Source organism: Megalops cyprinoides, chromosome 2, assembly GCF_013368585.1.
Source record: "Megalops cyprinoides isolate fMegCyp1 chromosome 2, fMegCyp1.pri, whole genome shotgun sequence".
NCBI lineage: Eukaryota > Metazoa > Chordata > Actinopteri > Elopiformes > Megalopidae > Megalops > Megalops cyprinoides.
This window is the reverse complement of record NC_050584.1, coordinates 21797754-21818261: the sequence shown is the minus strand read 5'-3', so window position 1 is coordinate 21818261 and position 20508 is coordinate 21797754. Positions and strand designations below refer to the sequence as shown.

The window sequence follows — 20508 nt, the reverse complement described above, 5'->3', positions numbered from 1 at the left end:
ATTGCCGTCACTGTTCGCGATGTTGCGTCAACGCATCAGATAATCAAAGGAAATAACTGAGAAACATGAAGTGGAGTGTTGAACTGCGTATCAAGTGCGTCTGTAACCGCTCCAAACTGAACTGGAATGAAAATCTGCATGTACAGGGAACCCGGGGGGGGGGGGGGGGGGTTTGGTAATTTACACATCAGTTTAATAGCAAAATAGACAACCTTAATGTGTTCATGCATGGGTATGTGTGTTTTTGGAGGCAAAAGGAGAGAATATGTGATGTCTTTCCTACCTCCCTTGGTGCTGAACTTTGAATTCCCAGTGGGCTATCCTTTGAGCTCTTCACCTCAGTTCACACTAAGCTGCAAATGGCTGTCCATATCCTGGTGAGTCTGGTCTGACAACATCACCCACTATGGTCTCTTGCCACTGTGTGTGCATAGGCTATCTGCCTTGATTTTGATGAAGCACGGTGGCAGATAGTATTCAACAGCCAGGTGTTTGACTGTGGATTCTGCTTCTTGCAAAAACCGGGCTCAGACTGCCTCTTCTGTTGAGAATGCAAGCAGGAGACTGCCAAGTCTGCGTGACAGTACTTCACGGTCCAGATCAGAGAGGATAACATCTGGAATTTCAAAGTGCCTGGAATCTGTGTGCCACTCTGCAGTCACACCCATGCAGGTAACATTGAAGCAATTCCACCCCGTATGGAATAAAGAAAGCATATGCACATCCATTAATATTTGCAGGAGCACGGAAACAAGAAAACGATACAGGGTGGAATAAGGAATCTATCTCAAATGTTACGTATGTGTCACCACAATGTTAGATTGCTGTCAATTATTGGAGTTGACAGCATTTACAGTATTACAGAGAAATTATTAAAAGCAAATTTATTTATTTGCTCCATTTTGGCTCTACTGTTCTTTCGAAACCAATAAGACATAATGGGGCTATGAGGTGTTTGCCAGGACATGATCTTATCCTTTTCCCCTTATGTCATGTCTTCAGGGTTCTTCAGGTGGGACACATTCAGTGCCTAAGCTTGGCTGAACACTATTTATCTTTCAGCAGGCCAGCAAAGATGAGGGCAAGATTGTGACTTAAACCAGAATCGTTGCAGCTACATCTGTCTTTATTTTTTTTTTTGTTTACACCATGTCTATCAAGTGGGTTTGTTGTGAATTTCTGTGCTTCTGTCAGCTATGGAATCAGACTGTACACATCAGTAGGTATGAGAATCTTCAGAACCACAGAACCACAGCTCTGACAGCAGCAGCAATGAGGAAATGGGCCCTGTAAGATACAGGCTGCGTTCAGGTGCAGTGGGGACTGGGCGCCACAACCTGTTTCCTCCTCTACTCAGGGGAGTTTTACGCAGTACTGCCATACTTTGCCTGGAGCCCAGTATGTTTGCTGTCTTCTCTGTCTTAGCCACAGAGGGACTTTGAGGCCAATCGGAGCAAAACGTGACAGAAAGCAACAAATATAAAGAGTTTGTTGAGAAGGGCTGTGGGAAACAGACAGGAGAGCATGATGGAATCACTGAACTAGAGCTGGCTGGCTAAGAACAGCAAGGAATGCCCACAATGCAGCTTCAGCATACAGGTAACAGGCCCTGAGTGACAAAACCATGCTGTTTGAAACCATTATGTAACTGGATCAGATCCCCCTGTTGTATCATCCAGTATTACAGTTCCTTGGAATTGCTGCTCTCAGAAAAACCAAAAGTGCAAACGTAAAGGGTATTGACTACAGTTCAATTATATATTATCTAATGCAGTTATAAATATAGATTAGGCATGAAGAAGGATGAAGTGGAACAGAAGTTATTAAAAGAAAATAAAGATACCCATACAATGATCCCTTACAGTCTTACATACTGTATATCTTTAGACTTGTTTGTAGAGTTCTTTTACTTAGCACTAATACCCTGGGCATCTTTGATAGATGACATTTTTTACATACTTACATATTGTCTGTATAGATTACATTTTTTGCATACTACTTTAGTGAAGCCCTAGAGGTTAAAATCCCTGTTCAACTAGTTCACCAGCTGCAGTGCCCGGTACTTGAAACAGGTTCAGACCGATTTCAGGGAAGCTCACTAAAACTGGTTGTTGAAAGAGGAGTTTTTGAACATTCCTTGCTACTTCTCCGACCCAAGAAGAAGATGAATTCCAGGGACATATGTGCTTTCATAACACACATGACTTTGAAGCAGAGAAGTGTATATCAGTGAAAAAGAACAAATCCATTTTTAGAGATTAAATTTAAGCAAATAGAACAAGAGCCCATTTGAAAGTTTCCCATAACCCATTTACAGATTACTGATACTGTAAAATACAAAACTTTAAAATACAAACAATACATACCTCATTTTAAATAGTTAGCTGCTGTCAGAGACATAAAATCTGCATCAAATGTGTCATCAAAATGTAGCTAGCCATTTTGTGCAATAGTGTAGCATTACATATAGTTAAAGCTAGTTTAATGCTAGCAAAAAAGTGGCAATTACTGACTTTTCTTATATTTTAGTTACATTTGTAAGCTGCTTAGTGTTGTAGGCTCATTTATCTAAGTTCAACATCTGTTCAGAAGTCATTCTTTTAATAAGTGATTTTCACTGTGATAGGTAAGATTTATTGAACTCCTCTGAAGAAAATATATTGTGGGTCAAACCCATGACACCTATGTCAAATTTGTCTCCAACCCAATCCACACCTGTTCAGGGGGATTGGTCTACAGTACCAGTCAAAAATATGGACACAAATTTTATTCTTTATTTTTACTATTTATCACATTTTAGACTGATAGTAAAGACATCAAACTATGAAATAATGCAAACTGAATTATGCAGTGACCAATAAAATGTTAAACAAATCAAAACTATGTTATATTTTAGATTCTTCAAAGTAGCCAATTTTTTTTTAATAATTGTTTTTTGTAAAGAAATCTATACCTATGCATCAGCTTCACTTTTTATGTTTGTCTAACAGACAAATTTCAAGCATTTAAGCATAAGCCTTTAGGTCAAAATGTCTTTGAATTTAGGTTTCCCATTATTTTAATCAGGTGACTCCAAGCTTTTGACTGGTACTGTACATCTATAATGATGGATAATGGATATGTCATAAGAACAGCTTTTCCGTCTCCATGCTGACCAGTGTATGCTGCCTCATGCCTTACAGAAGACCAGTGGGTGCAACAACTGTCTGCTATCACAATGCAAGACCTGTAATCACAAGGTGAACGCTGCCTCACCCATTTACAATCAATGATCTCTGACTCACCCTGCAACATTCTGTTAGCCCAGTCCCACCTGTCCCAAACACAGGCAGGAAGCCACACATTACATTACATTACATTACATCATTTAGCAGATGCTCTTATCCAGAGCAACCTCCAGCACAAAAGAACAAAAGTGTATCCAGTCAAGTTGAATGAGTAACAGCTTCAGACCAGGCAAACAACACCCCAAGACCAGTGACTGTGATTAAAACACTATTCAAGCCCTACCACAAGTTAACTTGTGCAACCTGACTAGACAAGGGAAGCCAAGTATGCTACCATATATATCCCAGTCACTAGATCACAAAATCTGAAACACATTGTGATACTACTTGTTGCATCGCACTGCCCTGCTTCAGCCAATCTGCCTTGCGTTACCAGGAAAAATATATATTTCAACTATGAAACCCCAGATCACATCTATCCACCCTACAAGCCCACCCATCAATAACCACTAAGTAGCCACATTCAAAAGAGCCCCAGTGTATTTCAGCAGCGCTGGTGTTCAGCCTGGGCCCTCACGAGTTACATTAAATTGTATTATTGTCATTTAGCAAATGCTCTTATTCAGAGTGACTTTCATGTTTTACATGTTTTCCATTTATACAGCTGGAAATTTACTGGGGATATTGTGGGTTATGTACCTTGCCCAAGGGTACAGCGACAGTGCCCCAGCGAGGAATCAAACCAGCAACATTTCGGTTATGCGTCCTGCTCCTTACCACTATGCTACACTGCCATTCCTAGTTCCTAGGCATTTCCCTCCATCAATTTCTGAATTAATGGTATCTAAATGACCAACTAGAGACCAGCTCAAGGTGAGCAGCCTGTTCTCCGTTCCATTCTCAGATTCAGAATGGAACGGAATGTTGCTTGACATTGTTGCCTTTTTTCCTTTTACACAAGGGTTTGTGCAACAACAGATTTGTAGTAGTTATTTATTTGTAGTAGTTACTTATTTTCAAGTTTACAAGTAAAATCAGGAGATTCATGTCTTACTTGAATCTTTTTGGGTGTCACTCATAACAGTGACCATTGACCATCACTCATCTGCAGCATAGATACCTACAGCACGTCCAATTTTTAATATGAGATTGGTGCGGCATGGTTATGTTTATTGTGCTTACCGTGCATGATTCATGTCTTTACAGTAACCTGAATCACATCCTTATTCAAAGTCAAAGGAAAAAAAGCACAGGGGGAATTTTACCTCCAAAACAAAGGTACTTCAGTGTGCTTTACATACCTTGTGTGAAAATCATTAACCAAGCTTAAGAGGATTGTTTTTGTAAACATTAGGAGCTGAAGTAAGTATACTTCTCAGCACAAATTCAAGTTGGACTAGGCCAGTACATTACAGAGATGTTCGTGCAAATTGCCCAAATCCTTCATAAATGCATTTCATTTTTATTAGGTATTAACAAGGTATTATAGGCTTAGGCATTAAAATTAACATGGCTGGATTCTTTTGAGAAGCAAGAGCCAAAACCGGTCTTGTTCAAAGTCTGATCGGTGTCCCACCTGGGATTCAGATGGAGACTCCTTTGATCCATCCATACAGTCCCCTGGGATTCAGATGGAGACTCCTTTGATCCATCCATACAGTCCCCTGGGATTCAGATGATTCCTTTGGAAGTCAAACACGCCCAGTGGAATAAATATTGGATTTAGAATACCAATGAAAGAAAACAGCGAGGAATGCCTGCACTGCAGCTTGACTAAAAAGCTCACCTTAACAGAACTCAGCGTATATATATAAAAAAAGAACAGGGGCCCTAGATGAGCTTACATACCTACTGCCAAAAACCTGTTGTCCATTGTGACCACTTCAAGGTCACATCGATGTGAGTTGATTGTGAGTTGACAGGTGAATACTGAACTTTAAAAAAAAAAACAGCGATGGCACTGTGAACAGACAAACACACTATTCCACCCTATTGTAAAAGTTGTGATGTAATCAGACCAATAATAATAATATAGCAGCAAATTAGTCACCCATTCATCTACCTCACAGATGGCAATCACAGCAAACACCCCCACAAACGTATACATGCAAAAACAAGCACCAAATATGTTAGGTTTTCATTACTTACAAGTGTGAATCTCGTTATTAGCAGGGAACAATAGAAGCATATCTTCTTTATCGGAAAGCATTTCAGTTACAGTACAGCAGTTGGATTCACAGGTCACAGTTTCTACCACATTGTAACATATGCAATTCTTAATACTGATCTTAATTCTTATGATGTTAAAATAATGCTTTCTCACTTTTCAGCTAGAATCTTATCTGCTCAATACCAGGAAATAGTCTTCACCATTTTGACAGGGGAAGAGGTTATCTCTCTCCAAAAACCCAATGACGTTTCTCCCTCTCTGCCCTGCACAATTGTGCAACGTACTTCTACCAGCAGAAGTATTGCTGGCAGTCTCCAACAAGGATTTAAATGCATCTACGTGTGTGGTGCTCACCCATAAACATACACTTCCATATATTCAATTGTTAAGTAAAAATATATATTGACGTAGTAAGTTGACTACATAGAATACATACAAAAATGCATAGATATTTGAATCTGATGTCTGCACCTTTGTCATTATCATACCTGCTTTGGTATTTAGTAGCCCTGATGATTTACACAGAGATGACTGCATTGAACTGTTCATACTATCCCTCACGCTTTCACTTTTACAGAAATGTGCACATACGTGAGGAAGGACGTCTTGACTCAAAGAAATAAGAATTCATATAAGCAAGGCTCATATAAGCATGGCTCAAATACAAATAAATCATTTTAGATTTAAATCTAAAACATTAAACACAGTATATGTTGACAATTTTTTTACATATAATAGTATGCATATTTACATGTTTTATATTTTCACTTTTAAGGCTATTGCTAATAACATTAAATGTCAGAATTTTCTTACTTGTACAGTACCAGTAAAAGTTTGGACACACCTGATTAAGATAATGGAAAACATGCATTCAAAGACATTTTTATCTGAAGACATATGCTTAAATGCTTGAAATTTATTTCTTAGACAAATATAAACAGTGAAGATGATGCCTATATATGAATCTCTTTCCAAAAAAAAAAGAATTAAATTTTTTTTTTGATATTTTGAATAATCTAAAATATAAGATTGTTTTGATTTGTTTATAACACTTTTTTGTCACTGCATAATTCCATTTGTATTATTTTATAGTTTTGATGTCTTTATTATCTCTATAAAAAGTGGAAAATACTAAAAATAAAGAAAGAAAAGCATGTTCAAACCTTTGACCTTGGTATTGTATGTACCACTGTGTGCTGCATGGCCTAATTCTGTCACAACAACAGTGGCGATGTGGTGGAATGTTCACCTGTCTGTGAAGGAAGGAGCAAAATAAGGGTGTATTCAAAGTCAGAACACATGACTGATCGTAAGAGCAAAAATCAGTTTTGACTAGAGGGAATCAGTGGGCGTACCAAGACGAAGGCAGGGTAACTGATGGCTTAAATAGGAGGCTGTTTATGAGAGCTCCACTCTGTGACCAGCCATCAGACCGCAGGATGGACTTTATTACTGCTGTCATTGGACTCCTGCTTCTCCTGCACAATGTTGAAGGACAGACGACTGCTGGTAAATTTGTGAGCCTTCACTCTAATGACGACCAGGAAGTTACATTTACATTACAGAAAATGTCTGTGTATATTTATCAATTATTTTATTGTTTAACAGACAAACCACCTGTGTCAGATTTCATGTCTACTTTAAAAGCTCACATGCTCAGATTTAGGTTTTTTTTATTATTTTTTAAACTGTGCTCTCCATAATGAACCTTGCTGCTCTGTATTGTGCTGTACCTGTTGTTTTAATTTGCCTATGCCTTTACCACACCTTTTTACTTTGATACATTTGATATTTGCATCTTAAGTGCCTTGATATTTACTAAAAATGCTTTCATTTATTATTCTTATTATATGCAGGCTTTGGAATGCCTATATATTAAAGACTCTTTACAAAAACAAATTTACAATAACAATTTTTTTTTTTGTATTGCAAAATCCAAAATTTGGATTTCAGATCAGATAACATAATTTCTTGTCAAAGGATTATGTTCAGTGTTCACAGAGATTGAGTTATTTTCCACTTGTTCTTCAGGTTTGACTTGAACGAAGTGCAGTCTGCTGTATGTAGCAGCATGTCATACTTTTCCTCAGGACATTGTTATGTAAAACACACATAGTGAAAGGACTGTTTGGGAGTAGCCTTGTGATCCATGGTAGAAGAAAGATTATAATGCGGCATGCTCTTTGAAATATCAAAAATGAGTATAAAAACATGCATGTTCTTTCAGTTGTAGTGGTAGTGTTTGGTGTATGGTTTGTTTCTAAATTCAGCAGACTGTTGGAATATGGCCAGCGATGTCCTTTGGGGAGACAAATTTATAATAACTACTACTGAAGTAATTATGCAAAAATACTGAGTTTGATCCATTTATGCAATTTGGTTCATCTATCATTCGCATGGAAATACATTCAATTCATGCCTTCCTGGTTGATCAGTATCAAGTTCAGAGAAAGCACCTGTGCTCCCACAAGACATTCAGTCACACCAGTCTCCAGTACTTCAGAATCAACAGTGCATCATGAACCAAAGAAGATCTGTGTGACTGAAACATTATTTGTTTGAACATTAAAAATATTTATATTTCTTAAAAATGCATGGATTTGTAAAGCTTGAATCAATTTTATTATTTTTTTTATTAATTGTATTGATTTGCTATGTATAATTGGCAAAAGTTGTTAACTGGAATGTTTTTTGTTTCTTTGTTTCATGATCCTGAGCCAGATCCAGTTCCTATGATTACAACAGCTTCTTCAACGACTTCTCCATCAACTGAAAGTTTGACAAGCACAACACCCCACCACAGCAGTGTGATGAACCCAGCTTCAACTACAGCGGCCTCAACGTTGTCTAACAGCAGTGTGATGAACACAACTTCACCTACAGTGGCCTCAACGTTGTCTAACAGCAGTGTGATGAACACAACTTCACCTACAGTGGCCTCAACATTGTCTAACAGCAGTGTGATAAATACAACTTCATCTACAGTGGCCTCAACATTGTCTAACAGCAGTGCAATAAACACAACTTCAACTACAGTGTCCTCAACCTTCCCCACTTTCACCACCCCCTCTTATTCCAGTGAGTCAGAAGTATGTGCTACCTACTTGCTTAAATAACAAACTGTTGGTCAGCATCAGCAACAGTATTTTTTTTTTCAAGTGGACAGTGTTATTTTCACCAGTAGCAAAATAAACCTTTGATGTTTTATCTCGATCAGACCTCAACGCCTAATACGGCAGAGAAACCTCTACAGTAACGAGTTCTGGCAAAGTCTATGTATTTCATTACACTCACGTACAATATCCTCAGAGGTTTCCTGTTTTCTTCTGAATTCTGTGTACTCCTTGCTTCTTGAATTTCCTTGTACTGTTGGTGTCTTCAGTCAAGGGCAGTGTAGAACAAAGCTTGTTGTGTGTTTAATTCTGTGTGTAGTTAGTCAGAATGTTTGTTTATTTTTATTCCGTTTTCAGGGAAATGTTCAGCGTATCCTCCATTGTGCTGTGCTGGACTCAACAACAGCTGTTACAGAGGGTGCTATTGTGATGTAGCCTGCTTACGGTTTCGAGACTGCTGTCCTGACTTCTCCACAACTTGTGTAACAGGTAGAACGGGAGCATGATTTATGTTTTTCTTTTTTTTTTTGGTTGTTTTTTTAATGATTATCGTAGAAAAATGATTATTAATACCACAATTGATTTTATTTTCAATGAAGCTGAAGTATAGAGACCTGAAGGATGAAGAGAATATACTGTGTTTTTCTGTCAAGCTGGTGTCAGCAGCGGTATTCACAGAAAGCAATAGGAGGGTTTTGAGAATTATCTGAGATATGAAATGTGTGCATGCACTTTATATGCAATCACGCATGCTTGCATGCATGAATTTTATTAATTTTATAAAACTTTCCTTCCTGTGCAGGCAGCAGTTCCACCAGCACTACACCAAATCCAGGTGGGTAAGGGTCCTGTACTATGAAGAATCGGAATCACAAAAGCAAAAAACTTTCAAGGACAGAAAATGTGTGTGTAAAAAATAAGGCCACCTCCAAAATTGCCTTGCTTCTGAGATGGCAATGTCAATTTAAAGCAAGAAAAAAGATTTAACATATACTTTTTCATGCACAGCTGGGATAAAAGATGTTTGTTACAGAGCTGGGATTTGTTGTGGCATTCACAAAAATGAATAGGGCTGTTTTGAGAATTAGTATGTATTGATTTTTATATAAGAATTTCAGAATTCAGATCAGTTATAAAATAGTTACTCTGCACTCACATGCACACTGACATGTATTCATTTAATACTGACATATATTAATAGCATTTCATATCTAAAATTAGTTCTTAATAAATGTCTGTAGTTTGCTATAATATTTAGTCTTGAAAAAAATTTTATGAAGTAAAGGCTCAATACATATTTGTAAGATGTTGACCATAAATGAAAACCCAGGATTCTGTGCAACTATATTTTATATTGTAAAATGACATTGCTTCTTGTGTGTGCAGATGGGCAGAATGGAACATCTATAAATACAACAGCATCCCCTGTCAGCAATGTGACCAGCACTCCACCATTCCCATTGAATACATATTCAGGTGGGTCAGTGTCCTGGGCTGAACGGCATCATACAGAACACGTGTACACAACCTGTACAACCAGGTGATGCTGCCACTTACATAATGAGGAATCAGTACCTGTATAAAGCATTAGAGAGAATGCAAACTTTAATAAATTAATTAATATATCAAAGATCAAATTACAGTCTTTTGGAGGTGTGTTTTTCTGAGATATTTCTTTTGAATGATGTCTGCATAGTTACAGAGGTATTAGCACGTTTTCTAGAAAAAAAAAATACTGTAATTACAATGACAAAAGATAATTAACATAAAAGACCAGAACAAAAAGACTGTCATAGAAGCAAAGAGAAGTTTTCTTGAAACCACACAACAAAAAAGTATGGTTCTCTTAAAGCGACACACATGTGCAGCAACGTCTGTGCTACTGTGGCAGCGTAGCATAGTGGGTAAGGAGCAGGGCTTATAACCAAAAGGTTGCTGGTACAGTTCCTCCCATTGTATCCTTGGGCAAGGTACTTAACCCACAATTGCCTCAGTAAATGTCCAGCTGTACAAATGGATAAAATGTCAAAAAACTGGAACTGTAAGTTGCTTTGGGTAATGTGTTTTTTTCATGTTTATTCAGGGAAGTGCTCAGAAGAGCCTAAGCTCTGCTGCGTAGGCTCTAATATAAACTGTTTCAGAGGGTGCTTTTGTGATGAGGCCTGCGTGCAGTATAATGACTGCTGTCCTGATTACATGGGAATCTGTAAAAATGGTGAGGACCCCCACTGTCTTATACTCATTATATAACATTCTCACAATGCTACTTTGACAAGTGTGGTTAGAATGGTAGCAGGTCATGTGAATATTACATATAGGTCTTAAAGTATTTTGCTCATGAAAAAAAGATACAGGCACATGCAGTTTTTACTAATTTCAAGTACTAAAACCTAGGAAATTAACAACAAACATAAAACATATTGACATGAATGAGAAACTGTGTGCAAATGAAAAAGTGAAAAAAAGGTTAAAAAGTACAAAACAAAACTGAAGACATTGGATCAATATTGCACAGTTAGGAAGGGAGTTTAATTTTATATTTACAATTTTTGTAATTTTGTGGAATATCTAACACACAAGAGAGAGATGGTTCTGCTTGTGTCAGCCTCTCCCACCATTACAAATTCTGTCTCTCATCCCTCTCTGTGTTCACAGATATCGAAACTGTGATCGGCGAACTGAGGGTATCCCTCCTCACTACAGCTGGCACCAGCGATCAGACCATAGAGGCATCTTTGTACAACGTAGGTCCTGCTGTGTTCTTCACGCAATGCTAATAGTTAGCTAAAAATGTAAGATATACCAATGGTGATGAGCAGAGGCAAAAACACTCCAGCAGTTTGAGTTTGTAGGTGATAAATCCATCGATCGACTATAGGCTAATATTAACCTGTAACCCACACATACTTTCACACATACTTTGTGCAGCACAGCTCTTTCTATTGGCTAATTATTTGATTGACAGGTAAAATTAATTGGAGAGGAGACTACAAAAATCAGACGTGTTCCTATGGAATACTTCCAGAGCAACAGAATTCCAATAGCTGGAATGATAAAGTACTCAATTGTGATTGATGTAAATGTGAGTTAACGCATTTATATATGTAAATGTCTCTCATCCTTAGGCCACTGTCCGCCTCCAGGCCTACTTAAAGAATATATCCAGCGCCATTGAATCCGTGAGAATCATCAAATTTATCAAGACCTGAGCCTAATGTACGTGTGTAGTTCCGAGCTACATGAAGCCGAGGGCTGCACTGTTTATCTCAGCGAGCGCTTAGCTGATGAGGAGATGGACCTGAAAAAAAAGAAAGCCTTGGAACGTCAACCCATTTATATTATTCTTAAAACTACTTTATTTTTTCTCTGTCTGTCTGATTTCAACCTGTATCCTTCAACGTCCTTTTTCAGCTTTATGGTTTACATCTATAAATATTCAAAAAAAAGAAAGAAAGGGGTGAGTGGAGATACAATAAATTTGTAGAAACTAATCAAATTAGTACTTCAGAGGTGCGATCACTAAAAACACATGCCACTCAAGTATTATACACTAGGTGCAGTTACGGCAGGAGGCAGTGAAGAAACATTGAATGATGAAGGAAACTACACACAAAATGAAACATGCTGGTCCTGTCCATCTTTAAATTCCATTGTCCCAGCTGCTTCATAACCAATGAAGATCCTTGTCATAGACACATACAGTACTTTGTAATCAGGGCGCAGAGGGCTGCTCCACTTGGCACAGTGACACTGAACTGTTAGGGCTGAAACAAAACCCTGGATAGAGGGGCTGAGTGAACCTGGCATGGAAAGTGTGCACAAGGGTCACTGTGACCGAGGAGACCCTGTAGAAGGACAGGGTACCAGCTGGCCAGTCCAGGTACACACCCACTCTGTAGAAACCAGGCATGGATATAACACTCTTCTTTTTATTGTGCATGATGTAGCAGCCTTCTGACTCAAACTCGTGGCTGACTCCAAATGCCCAGGATTTGTCATTCACGCCAAGGTCACATTCAAAATTTCCTCTGCGGTTAAGGTCACCATAAGCCACTCCTATTTCAACCCCTTCTCCTCCGTTCCACTTAACCTCCCAGTAAGAGCGCCCAGAGAGGCCTTCTCTGCACAGCACTCGGGGAGTGAATTCAAATCTCCCAGGGTGATCAGGCTGCGGCCTCTTATTTGGCACCCATGTCACCTTGGTGTCATCCTCAGTCACAAACACCTCCTTGTGTGCTGTGTAGGGGTCCAGTGAGAGCTGACAGGCATCTGCAGGTAAGGAGAAGAGTTAAAAAAGAATAAAGAATTACATAGACATATGTAGATATTTGTGAATATTGATATGTGATTTGGATAATTGTACTTTCTGTAAAAAAAAAAAAAAATATATATATATATATATATATATATATATATATAATAGAAAGAAATGTGTAAATTATTAGCACAAAATGGAAAAGGCATCATGAGTGGATCGCATAGATAACCAAATATGTCAAGTAGCAAAGAAGTGAACAGCTACAGGAAATATGGTTGAGTTGTCCCTGTAAGGGGGTTGGATAATGATGGTCTGTGAAGTGAAGTGGAGGGGACTAGGGCATAATGAAAGAAGGAAATCAAAAAAGTAATGATTAATGTATTTCTTTCCTTTTTTCATTTCTTTGCCCTTAAATGTGTGTTTTGTTTTGTTTTGTAAATATATATATAGATATATATTTACAGTTATATATAACTATAACTGTAAATATATCCCTAGTTATATATAACTAGAGAAGAGGTTGGAATACTGACCATTGGTTTTGGGTGGAGGATAGGTGGAGGACATTCACTTGCTAGTGGTGAGACAAAAGACTATTGATAAATATTGTATGTATTTTTTTTTTTCTGTTTTCTTTTTCTTTATTTTATTCTGTTATCCTTTTTTTCTCTTTTTTTGTGTCTTCACCTTCATCTGCTTGCTGTAATTCAGTAACATTATTGATCCTGTTGTCTTTCTTCTTGAGCTTAATAAAGAGGTCCTCCAATGAGGGGGGGTGGTGGTGGGCAAAAAAAAAAAAAAGTTAAAAAAGAAAACAATCCTACTATGATCAGAGACTGGGGGCCTGGTTCATTTCTTCTGCAAACAGCTTGAGCCATACAACAGCAGAGTAAAGCTTTATACAGCGTTTCCCAAACCTCTCCTGGAGGAGCCCTTGTCCTGCGTGTTTTAGATCTCTCCCTGCTCCAACACAGCTGATTCAAATGATCACCTCGTTACGAACTCCTGAAGCTGCTTAGTAACAAACTGAACAAGCTTGGGTAGATCATGTGCTAGAGGTGATTCGCTGATGTAAACTAACTGGATTGTTTTACAGTGGGCAATAAAGTCTCTCAATGTTCAAGGTTAAATTCAAATATTAAATTAAAAAAAAAAAAAAATACTGTAAATGCACAACAGAAAAAGATTGGCATGTAATGGCAATTTAAATAACGGAGGATCCCAGGTAATGTCCTGTTACTTAATACCTAAGTTTTCTCTTACTGTCATATTGTTCTGAATGTGTTCTATGTTAGATGAAAAAATAAAACCACAGCTCTCCATCAAACCTCAATTTAGTGTGTATAGCAATGGAAATATTAAAATGTCCATATATATCTAAAAAACAGCGGGAAAACATGTATATTGTGTTTTATTTTCTATGGTTTGACTGTGAGTGATAAAACTTTATAAATGAAAATTGAAAGAGTATAGTCACCACAACAACTGACATTTTTGAGGACTCGGTCTCATGCGGCACTCTCCACCATAGTCCATACTGCAAAAAATAGATATAAAAAATTAAATTAATATAACTAATGGGCTTAAGCATGTTCCACTGCCAGTCCTTCTATTAAACATCATGTATTTTTAGGAACAAGAAATGTGTCAAAATTTTATTATGTTTTCTCCACTTGTCAACATTTTACTTTGTTTTTCTGTCACCAAGGTATACCATAGTATCTCTCATGACATAAAAAAAACAAAAAAATATGATGCTTTGTGAAAAACATACATGTAACTAAAAACTCAAATAGTGCCAACAAATTCAATATGCATGAGCTCTCTATTGCCACCTAGCAAAATAATAAAGCACTACAGACTGATTCAAGTTAAGGTGACAAAAGTGAGCAACTGTTCTTCCATTACAGACATCTGTGGCTTTTGACACAGTTGGGTGAGTGCATTTACAGCAAATATCATTGGTTTATTTGACATTATTTTTTGGTAGTTAATCTTGAATGATATCAGTATTTGCTACTATACAATTTATGCAACAAGTGAATAGATTTAAATGGAACATCCCTACAAATCTGCACACATGCACACGCACACACACACATTACATACCACAGTTTCTCCAGCTTACAGCTGGGGTCCTCCAGTGCATGTGACAGCACTGTCACCCCTGAATCTCCTGGGTGATTGTAACTCAGATCCAGCTCTCTCAGGTGTGAGGGGTTTGAACGCAGGGCTGAAGCCAGAGAGGCACAGCCTCTCTCCGTCACCTGACAGCCTGACAGCCTGAACAAGAATGGTGATAACCTCTTTATTCCCAAGTCCACATTTGTGTTTTACTTAGAGTAGACCAGTTTTCTAATGTGCCATTGGAGCTGCTGAATTTACCCATACAATGCCTACAAAGTGTACTCTTCTGTAAAGAGTTCCTGATTGCTAGTTATCTCTCCCATTTTTACATCACATTACATTACGTTATCGGCATTTAGCAGAAACTCTTATCCAGAGTGACTTACATTGCAATTACATTATAATTTATATAGCTGGGTATTTACTGAGACAATTGTGGGTTAAGTACCTTGCACAAAGGTACAGCAGCAGTGTCCCATGAGTGGGGAATCAAACTGGCAACCTTTCGGTTACAAGACTTGCTCCTTAGCCACTATGCTACACTGCCACCCTTTTAAAAGCTGATCATGACTCTTCTTCGATGTGCTTACCTCAGCATCTCTAGTTTACAGTGAGGACTCCCCAGCCTGGCAGAGAGCAGATGCACTCCTGAATCCTGCAGGTCATTATCACTCAGGTCTAATTCTCTCAGGTTTGAGAACTCTGAACCGATTGCTGAGGAAAGGGCTGAACAGCATTCCATTGATAGGTTACACTGGTGCAAGCTGAAAATGCACATTTGCGTTAAGCCATTTCTGAACTACACTACTGGCTCTCTATCACAAAACAAAATGGGAATGCAAAAATCTGCACACACACACATTACATACCATAGTTTCTCCAGTTTACAGCTGGGGTCCTCCAGTACATGTGACAGCATTGTCACTCCTGAATCTCCGAGGTGATTGTAACTCAGATCCAGCTCTCTCAGGTGTGAGGGGTTTGAATGCAGAGCTGAAGCCAGAGAATCACAGCCTCTCTCTGTCACCTTACAGCCTGACAGCTTGGAGAGAGATGAATGAGATGAATAAAAACTCTTCATTCTCCCAGCTCTGGACACGTTGCATCATTTACATTTACATTTATTCATTTAGCAGACACTTTTATCCAAAGTGACGTACAAAAGTGCATATAGTAGGCAAACAGGCACAGGGGCAGGATATGTACAGGTCATACAATGCAGACAGTGCTGAAGCTGAGCGCAAGGTCGGTGTAGCGAGACAGAACTAATCTGATCTAGGGTTACATATATCAAATACAGTCACTGGGACAATAAAGCATCAGATAAATTACTCCTGCAACGGCTCTCATGAACTCATTATAGAAGGTACTGTATCATTTCTTTTATGATTTATGCAGTTGCAGTGGGCCTGTATTTTTTATTGATTTGCCAAAATTTGTAAGCAGCCTAAGTTATTTTCTGCTAATAATATCTAGGTAGGGCCCAAATGGAATTGTTCCCTTGCTTAACTGGCATGGTGGCCATATCATACACAGTGAATGTATATTGACGAGGGATTATACAATCCCCTTATGTTACAGGTAAGTGACATACATATACAAACTGGCAAAATACATTTTTGATATTTCCATTACATTATTTTTTTCCTCTCCAATGCATGGACCCACAGAGTGACTGCAGCTATTTTTCACACTACAAGTCCCACAATGCACCAGTAGGAAAGCTTCAGTCAGAGGAGGCGCATCTTCCTCTCCACCCATCAGAGTAAGTCATGATTACACAAGACCAAGGGTGCTGAGAGCAGAGCAATAAGCATACCCTAGCTGAGTTACCCACCTCTATCCCTGCCAGGATGAAGTCAATCATTGTCAGCAAATGAGCCAAAAAAAATTTAACCTGGGCCATATGCTTATCCTGCACATGAAACGAACACTTTTACTGTCTGAGCTGCTCAGGAGCCCATATAAAATACTTCTTAATATCTCCTTATGTATATTTGGGCCTGAACACCTATGAGGGTAATTTTCTTTTGTCTTTGTGTGGTAGCAAACAAACAGAAGCTATAGAGGGGTGTTCTCTTAACATCATACTTTGCTCTTCTACTAAGCATTATGGCATTCACAGGATTCAATTTTTGATGTGTTGTTTTTATGAAAATGACATTGGTGAACCCAGCCGCCCACTGAGTTGAGAGTTATTGTGCATTTAGTGAGCATGAAAATGAAGAGCTTCCAACCTAACTGGAGTGCTGTATGAGCCGATGGTCACCAGAATGAGAAAGGCAAAGTTCCTGAAATTTTTAAACCTGTGACATTCTACCCGCATTTTTTAATTCCAGGACTTACCTCAGTACCTCCAGTTTGCACTGTGGATTTCCCAGTTCAGAAGAGAGCAGGTTCATGCCTGAATCATGCAGTTTATTGAAGGTCAAGTCAAGCTCTCTCAGGCTTGAGGGCTTTGATCTGAAAGCTGAGGCCAAGGCTTCACAGCATTTATCAGTGAGGTTACAACGGTCCAACCTTGGAAAAATAGAAAGTTGAAATCTCTTAAAAACAAATTTATCTTTTTCAAATCAATAAACAGTGATGTTACAAGTCCTACATTCAGATTAATGGACTTAATCTGAAACTCATAATTTTCTATTTTATTTACTTGTGTCTTCAAATGTCTCACAGAGATAACTAAGCATGTGTCAAAATTTCTGGTGTTCAGTACAATCATTCTAGAAATAAAAATGACATTTGTTTTTGAGAAATTCAGTACAGTGTTGAAAATGAACATCTTAAACGTCTTTTTAACGTTTAACATACACAGTGCTGACTGTCACAGTGAGAGTACTTACAGGGCAGTTTTGGAGACCTTGACCACTGGCAGAAGCCTCAGAAGACCCTCTTCTGACGGCACATATTTCTTCAAGTCAAACACATCCTGCTCTTCCTCTGATGTCAGCAGCAAGAAGACCAAGGCCGACCACTGTTCAGGTGAGAGCTTTTCTGTAGAAAGACTTCCTGAGCTCAGGTAGCTCTGGATTTCCTGTGTCAGAGAATTGTCCTTCAGCTCATTCAGACAGTGGAAGAGATTGATAGATCTGTCAGGAGAGGGATTTTCATGAATCTTATCTTTGATGTATCGAATGGTTTCCTCAGTGCTCTTTGAGTTGCTTCCTGTCTGTGTCATAAGGCCTTGCAGTAGAGCCTGATTTGAATTCAGCGATATGCCAAGGAGGAATCGGAGGAAAAGATCCAGGTGTCCATTTTGACGCTGCATGGCCTTGTCCACTGCATTCTTCTGCAACTCAGACAGTGTTGTCTGCTTAAATAGCCTGAAGAATCATCCAGAGAGGGTTTGATCCAGCAGGTTTTTGTTGCTGTTTATGTGTGACAGAAACACATACAAAGCAGCCAGATACTCCTGGATGCTCAGATGCATGAAACAGTAAGTCTTCTCCTGATACAACACAGACTCCTCCTTAAAGATCTCTGTGCAAACCCCAGAGTACACCAAGGCTTCACTGACATCAATGCCACACTCTCTCAAGTCTTCCTCATAGAATATCAGGTTGTTCTTCTCCAGCTCTTTGAAAGCCAGGTTCCCTAGTTTCAGAATGATGTCTCTGTTTGCCTGCAACACTTTCTGCTTATCTATCTCATTCCCTTCCCCGAACTTATGATTCTTTGCTTTTGTCTGAATGAGCAGGAAGTGTGTGTACATTTGGGTCAGTGTTTTGGGGATTTCACCCCTGTTTGCCTCAGCAAATAGCTGTTCAAGGACGGTAGCTGAAATCCAACAGAAGACTGGCACATGGCACATGATGTGGAGGCTTTGTGATGACTTTACATGGGCGATAATTCGAGTGGCCAGGTCCCGATCACTGAATCTCTTCCTGAAGAATTTCTCCTTCTGGGAATCGCTGAACCCCCGTATTTCTGTTACTCGGTGGACACAGTCAGGCGGAATCTGATTAGCTGCTACTGGGCAGGAGGTTATCCAGACTAGTGCAGAGGGCAGTAGATTCCCCATAATAAGGTTTGTCAGTAACACATCCACTGATGTTGGCTCTGTTACATTGCACCTTCTTTCATTGCTTTTAAAATTTAAAGGAAGACGGCACTCGTCCAGACCATCAAAGATGAACAAAGGCTTGTAAGCATCAATGTCAGTGAATTTTAACTCTTTCAGATCTGGGAAGAAGTGGTGCAGAATTTGAATCAAACTGTATTCTCTCCGCTTCATCAAATTCAGGTCTCGGAACGGAAGAGTGAATATCAGCTGACAATCCTGATTTGATTTTCCTTCTGCCCAGTCAAGAATGAATTTCTGCACAGAGACAGATTTTCCAATGCCAGCCACCCCTTTTGTCATCACAACTTTGATATGTTTGTCCTGTCCTGGTAAGGGTTTAAAGATGTCTCTGCATTTGATGACAGTCTCTTCTGCAAATGCTTTCCTGGATGCTGTCTCAATCTGCCTCACCTTGTGTTCATTGTTGATGTCTCCACATCCTCCCTCTGTTATGTACAGTTCTGTGTAAATGTTTTTAAGAAGTATTGGTCTTCCCTCCTTCAGTATCCCCTCAAACATGTATTCAGACTTCCTTTTCAGGACTGATTTCAGTTTGAGCTGCATTGTTTCCAAAAGTGGATCTGAAGAAAACATCAAGAAAGTAGTACATTTCATGTCTTAAATGACTATAAATATTAAATGTACTTTCTTAAGGTTAAATATGAGACAAAAATTAAAGTAAATGATTTATTACTTAATATTTTTAACATTGTGTAAATGTTTGAAACTCTTACAAATATGGTATATATTAAACAAATATGTCAAACATTTAACAATTGCTTAATTTCTTAAATATTTACATTTACAAAATGCTGTGTGGACATTGACAACACTTTTCATTGAGAATGCTCTAATATTTCAAACCATACTTTAGCTGTGATGATTGATAGATAAAAAGGCACTGTGAGACAAATCTCTTACTTTCATCCAATGAGTCTGCGAGATCCCTCCGGTTCATATTCCTCAGTGTGTGTAGTGTGATCCTCAGTGCAGTCTCTTCTCCATATCTCTCCAACATTTTGTTGACAATATTCTGGACATCACAGCCCTCCAGCTGACTCCCAGCGCTGCTTGGGTAATCATGACTCAGAAGTCTCTCAAGTTTTTCCAGCTCATCCTGTGCAAGCTGCTCCAGTGTGTGCTGGATCAATTTCAGAAAAGATATACAAAGACAAAGCTAACACTACACAACCACTCAACTCTTCATGTCTTCAAAGGGGCAGTCTGCACACCTTTGACTGCAGTTATTAAAACAGGTCTTCAGGCGTACTCAAGCTATATATCTGATCCTGCTAGCAGCCACATCATTCTATATCATATAATATTATCAGCAACCATATCATATTACAATATAATCTTGGCATTATTTCCATTCCTCTGGCTCTTCATAATGTTTCTCTATAAGAAATATGACACAGAGCTTTGTCAAAACAACATGACTGGAGATTTATGATCAAGAGAAAATGGTAGAGAGGCCTGACAGCACAGATATTAGCTGTTCATTTGTTACAATTAGGCAATGTGAAAACCATAGCCATAACTCTGTATTA

At 38.6% G+C, this 20508-nt stretch overlaps 2 protein-coding genes across 2 annotated transcripts; one reads left to right on the top strand and one right to left on the bottom strand.

The window, feature by feature from the left end:
* The first annotated feature begins 6798 nt into the window (after positions 1 to 6798).
* Positions 6799 to 11735, top strand: LOC118772576 (putative GPI-anchored protein pfl2). Its single transcript, XM_036521027.1, has 8 exons — positions 6799 to 6906; positions 8119 to 8475; positions 8868 to 8999; positions 9313 to 9345; positions 9897 to 9986; positions 10594 to 10725; positions 11166 to 11254; positions 11636 to 11735. The coding sequence occupies exons 1-8, from the start codon at positions 6837 to 6839 to the stop codon at positions 11717 to 11719; spliced, it is 987 nt and encodes a 328-aa protein (XP_036376920.1). The 5' UTR covers positions 6799 to 6836; the 3' UTR covers positions 11720 to 11735.
* Positions 11736 to 12211: 476 nt separating this feature from the next.
* On the bottom strand, positions 12212 to 19952 carry LOC118772575 (NLR family CARD domain-containing protein 3-like). Its single transcript, XM_036521026.1, is given in 9 exon segments — positions 12212 to 12779; positions 14259 to 14305; positions 14878 to 15051; positions 15486 to 15649; positions 15761 to 15930; positions 16905 to 16906; positions 17242 to 17415; positions 17739 to 19539; positions 19880 to 19952. Coding segments are annotated over 9 exon segments (3126 nt in total). The 5' UTR covers positions 19917 to 19952; the 3' UTR covers positions 12212 to 12222.
* Positions 19953 to 20508: the final 556 nt, after the last annotated feature.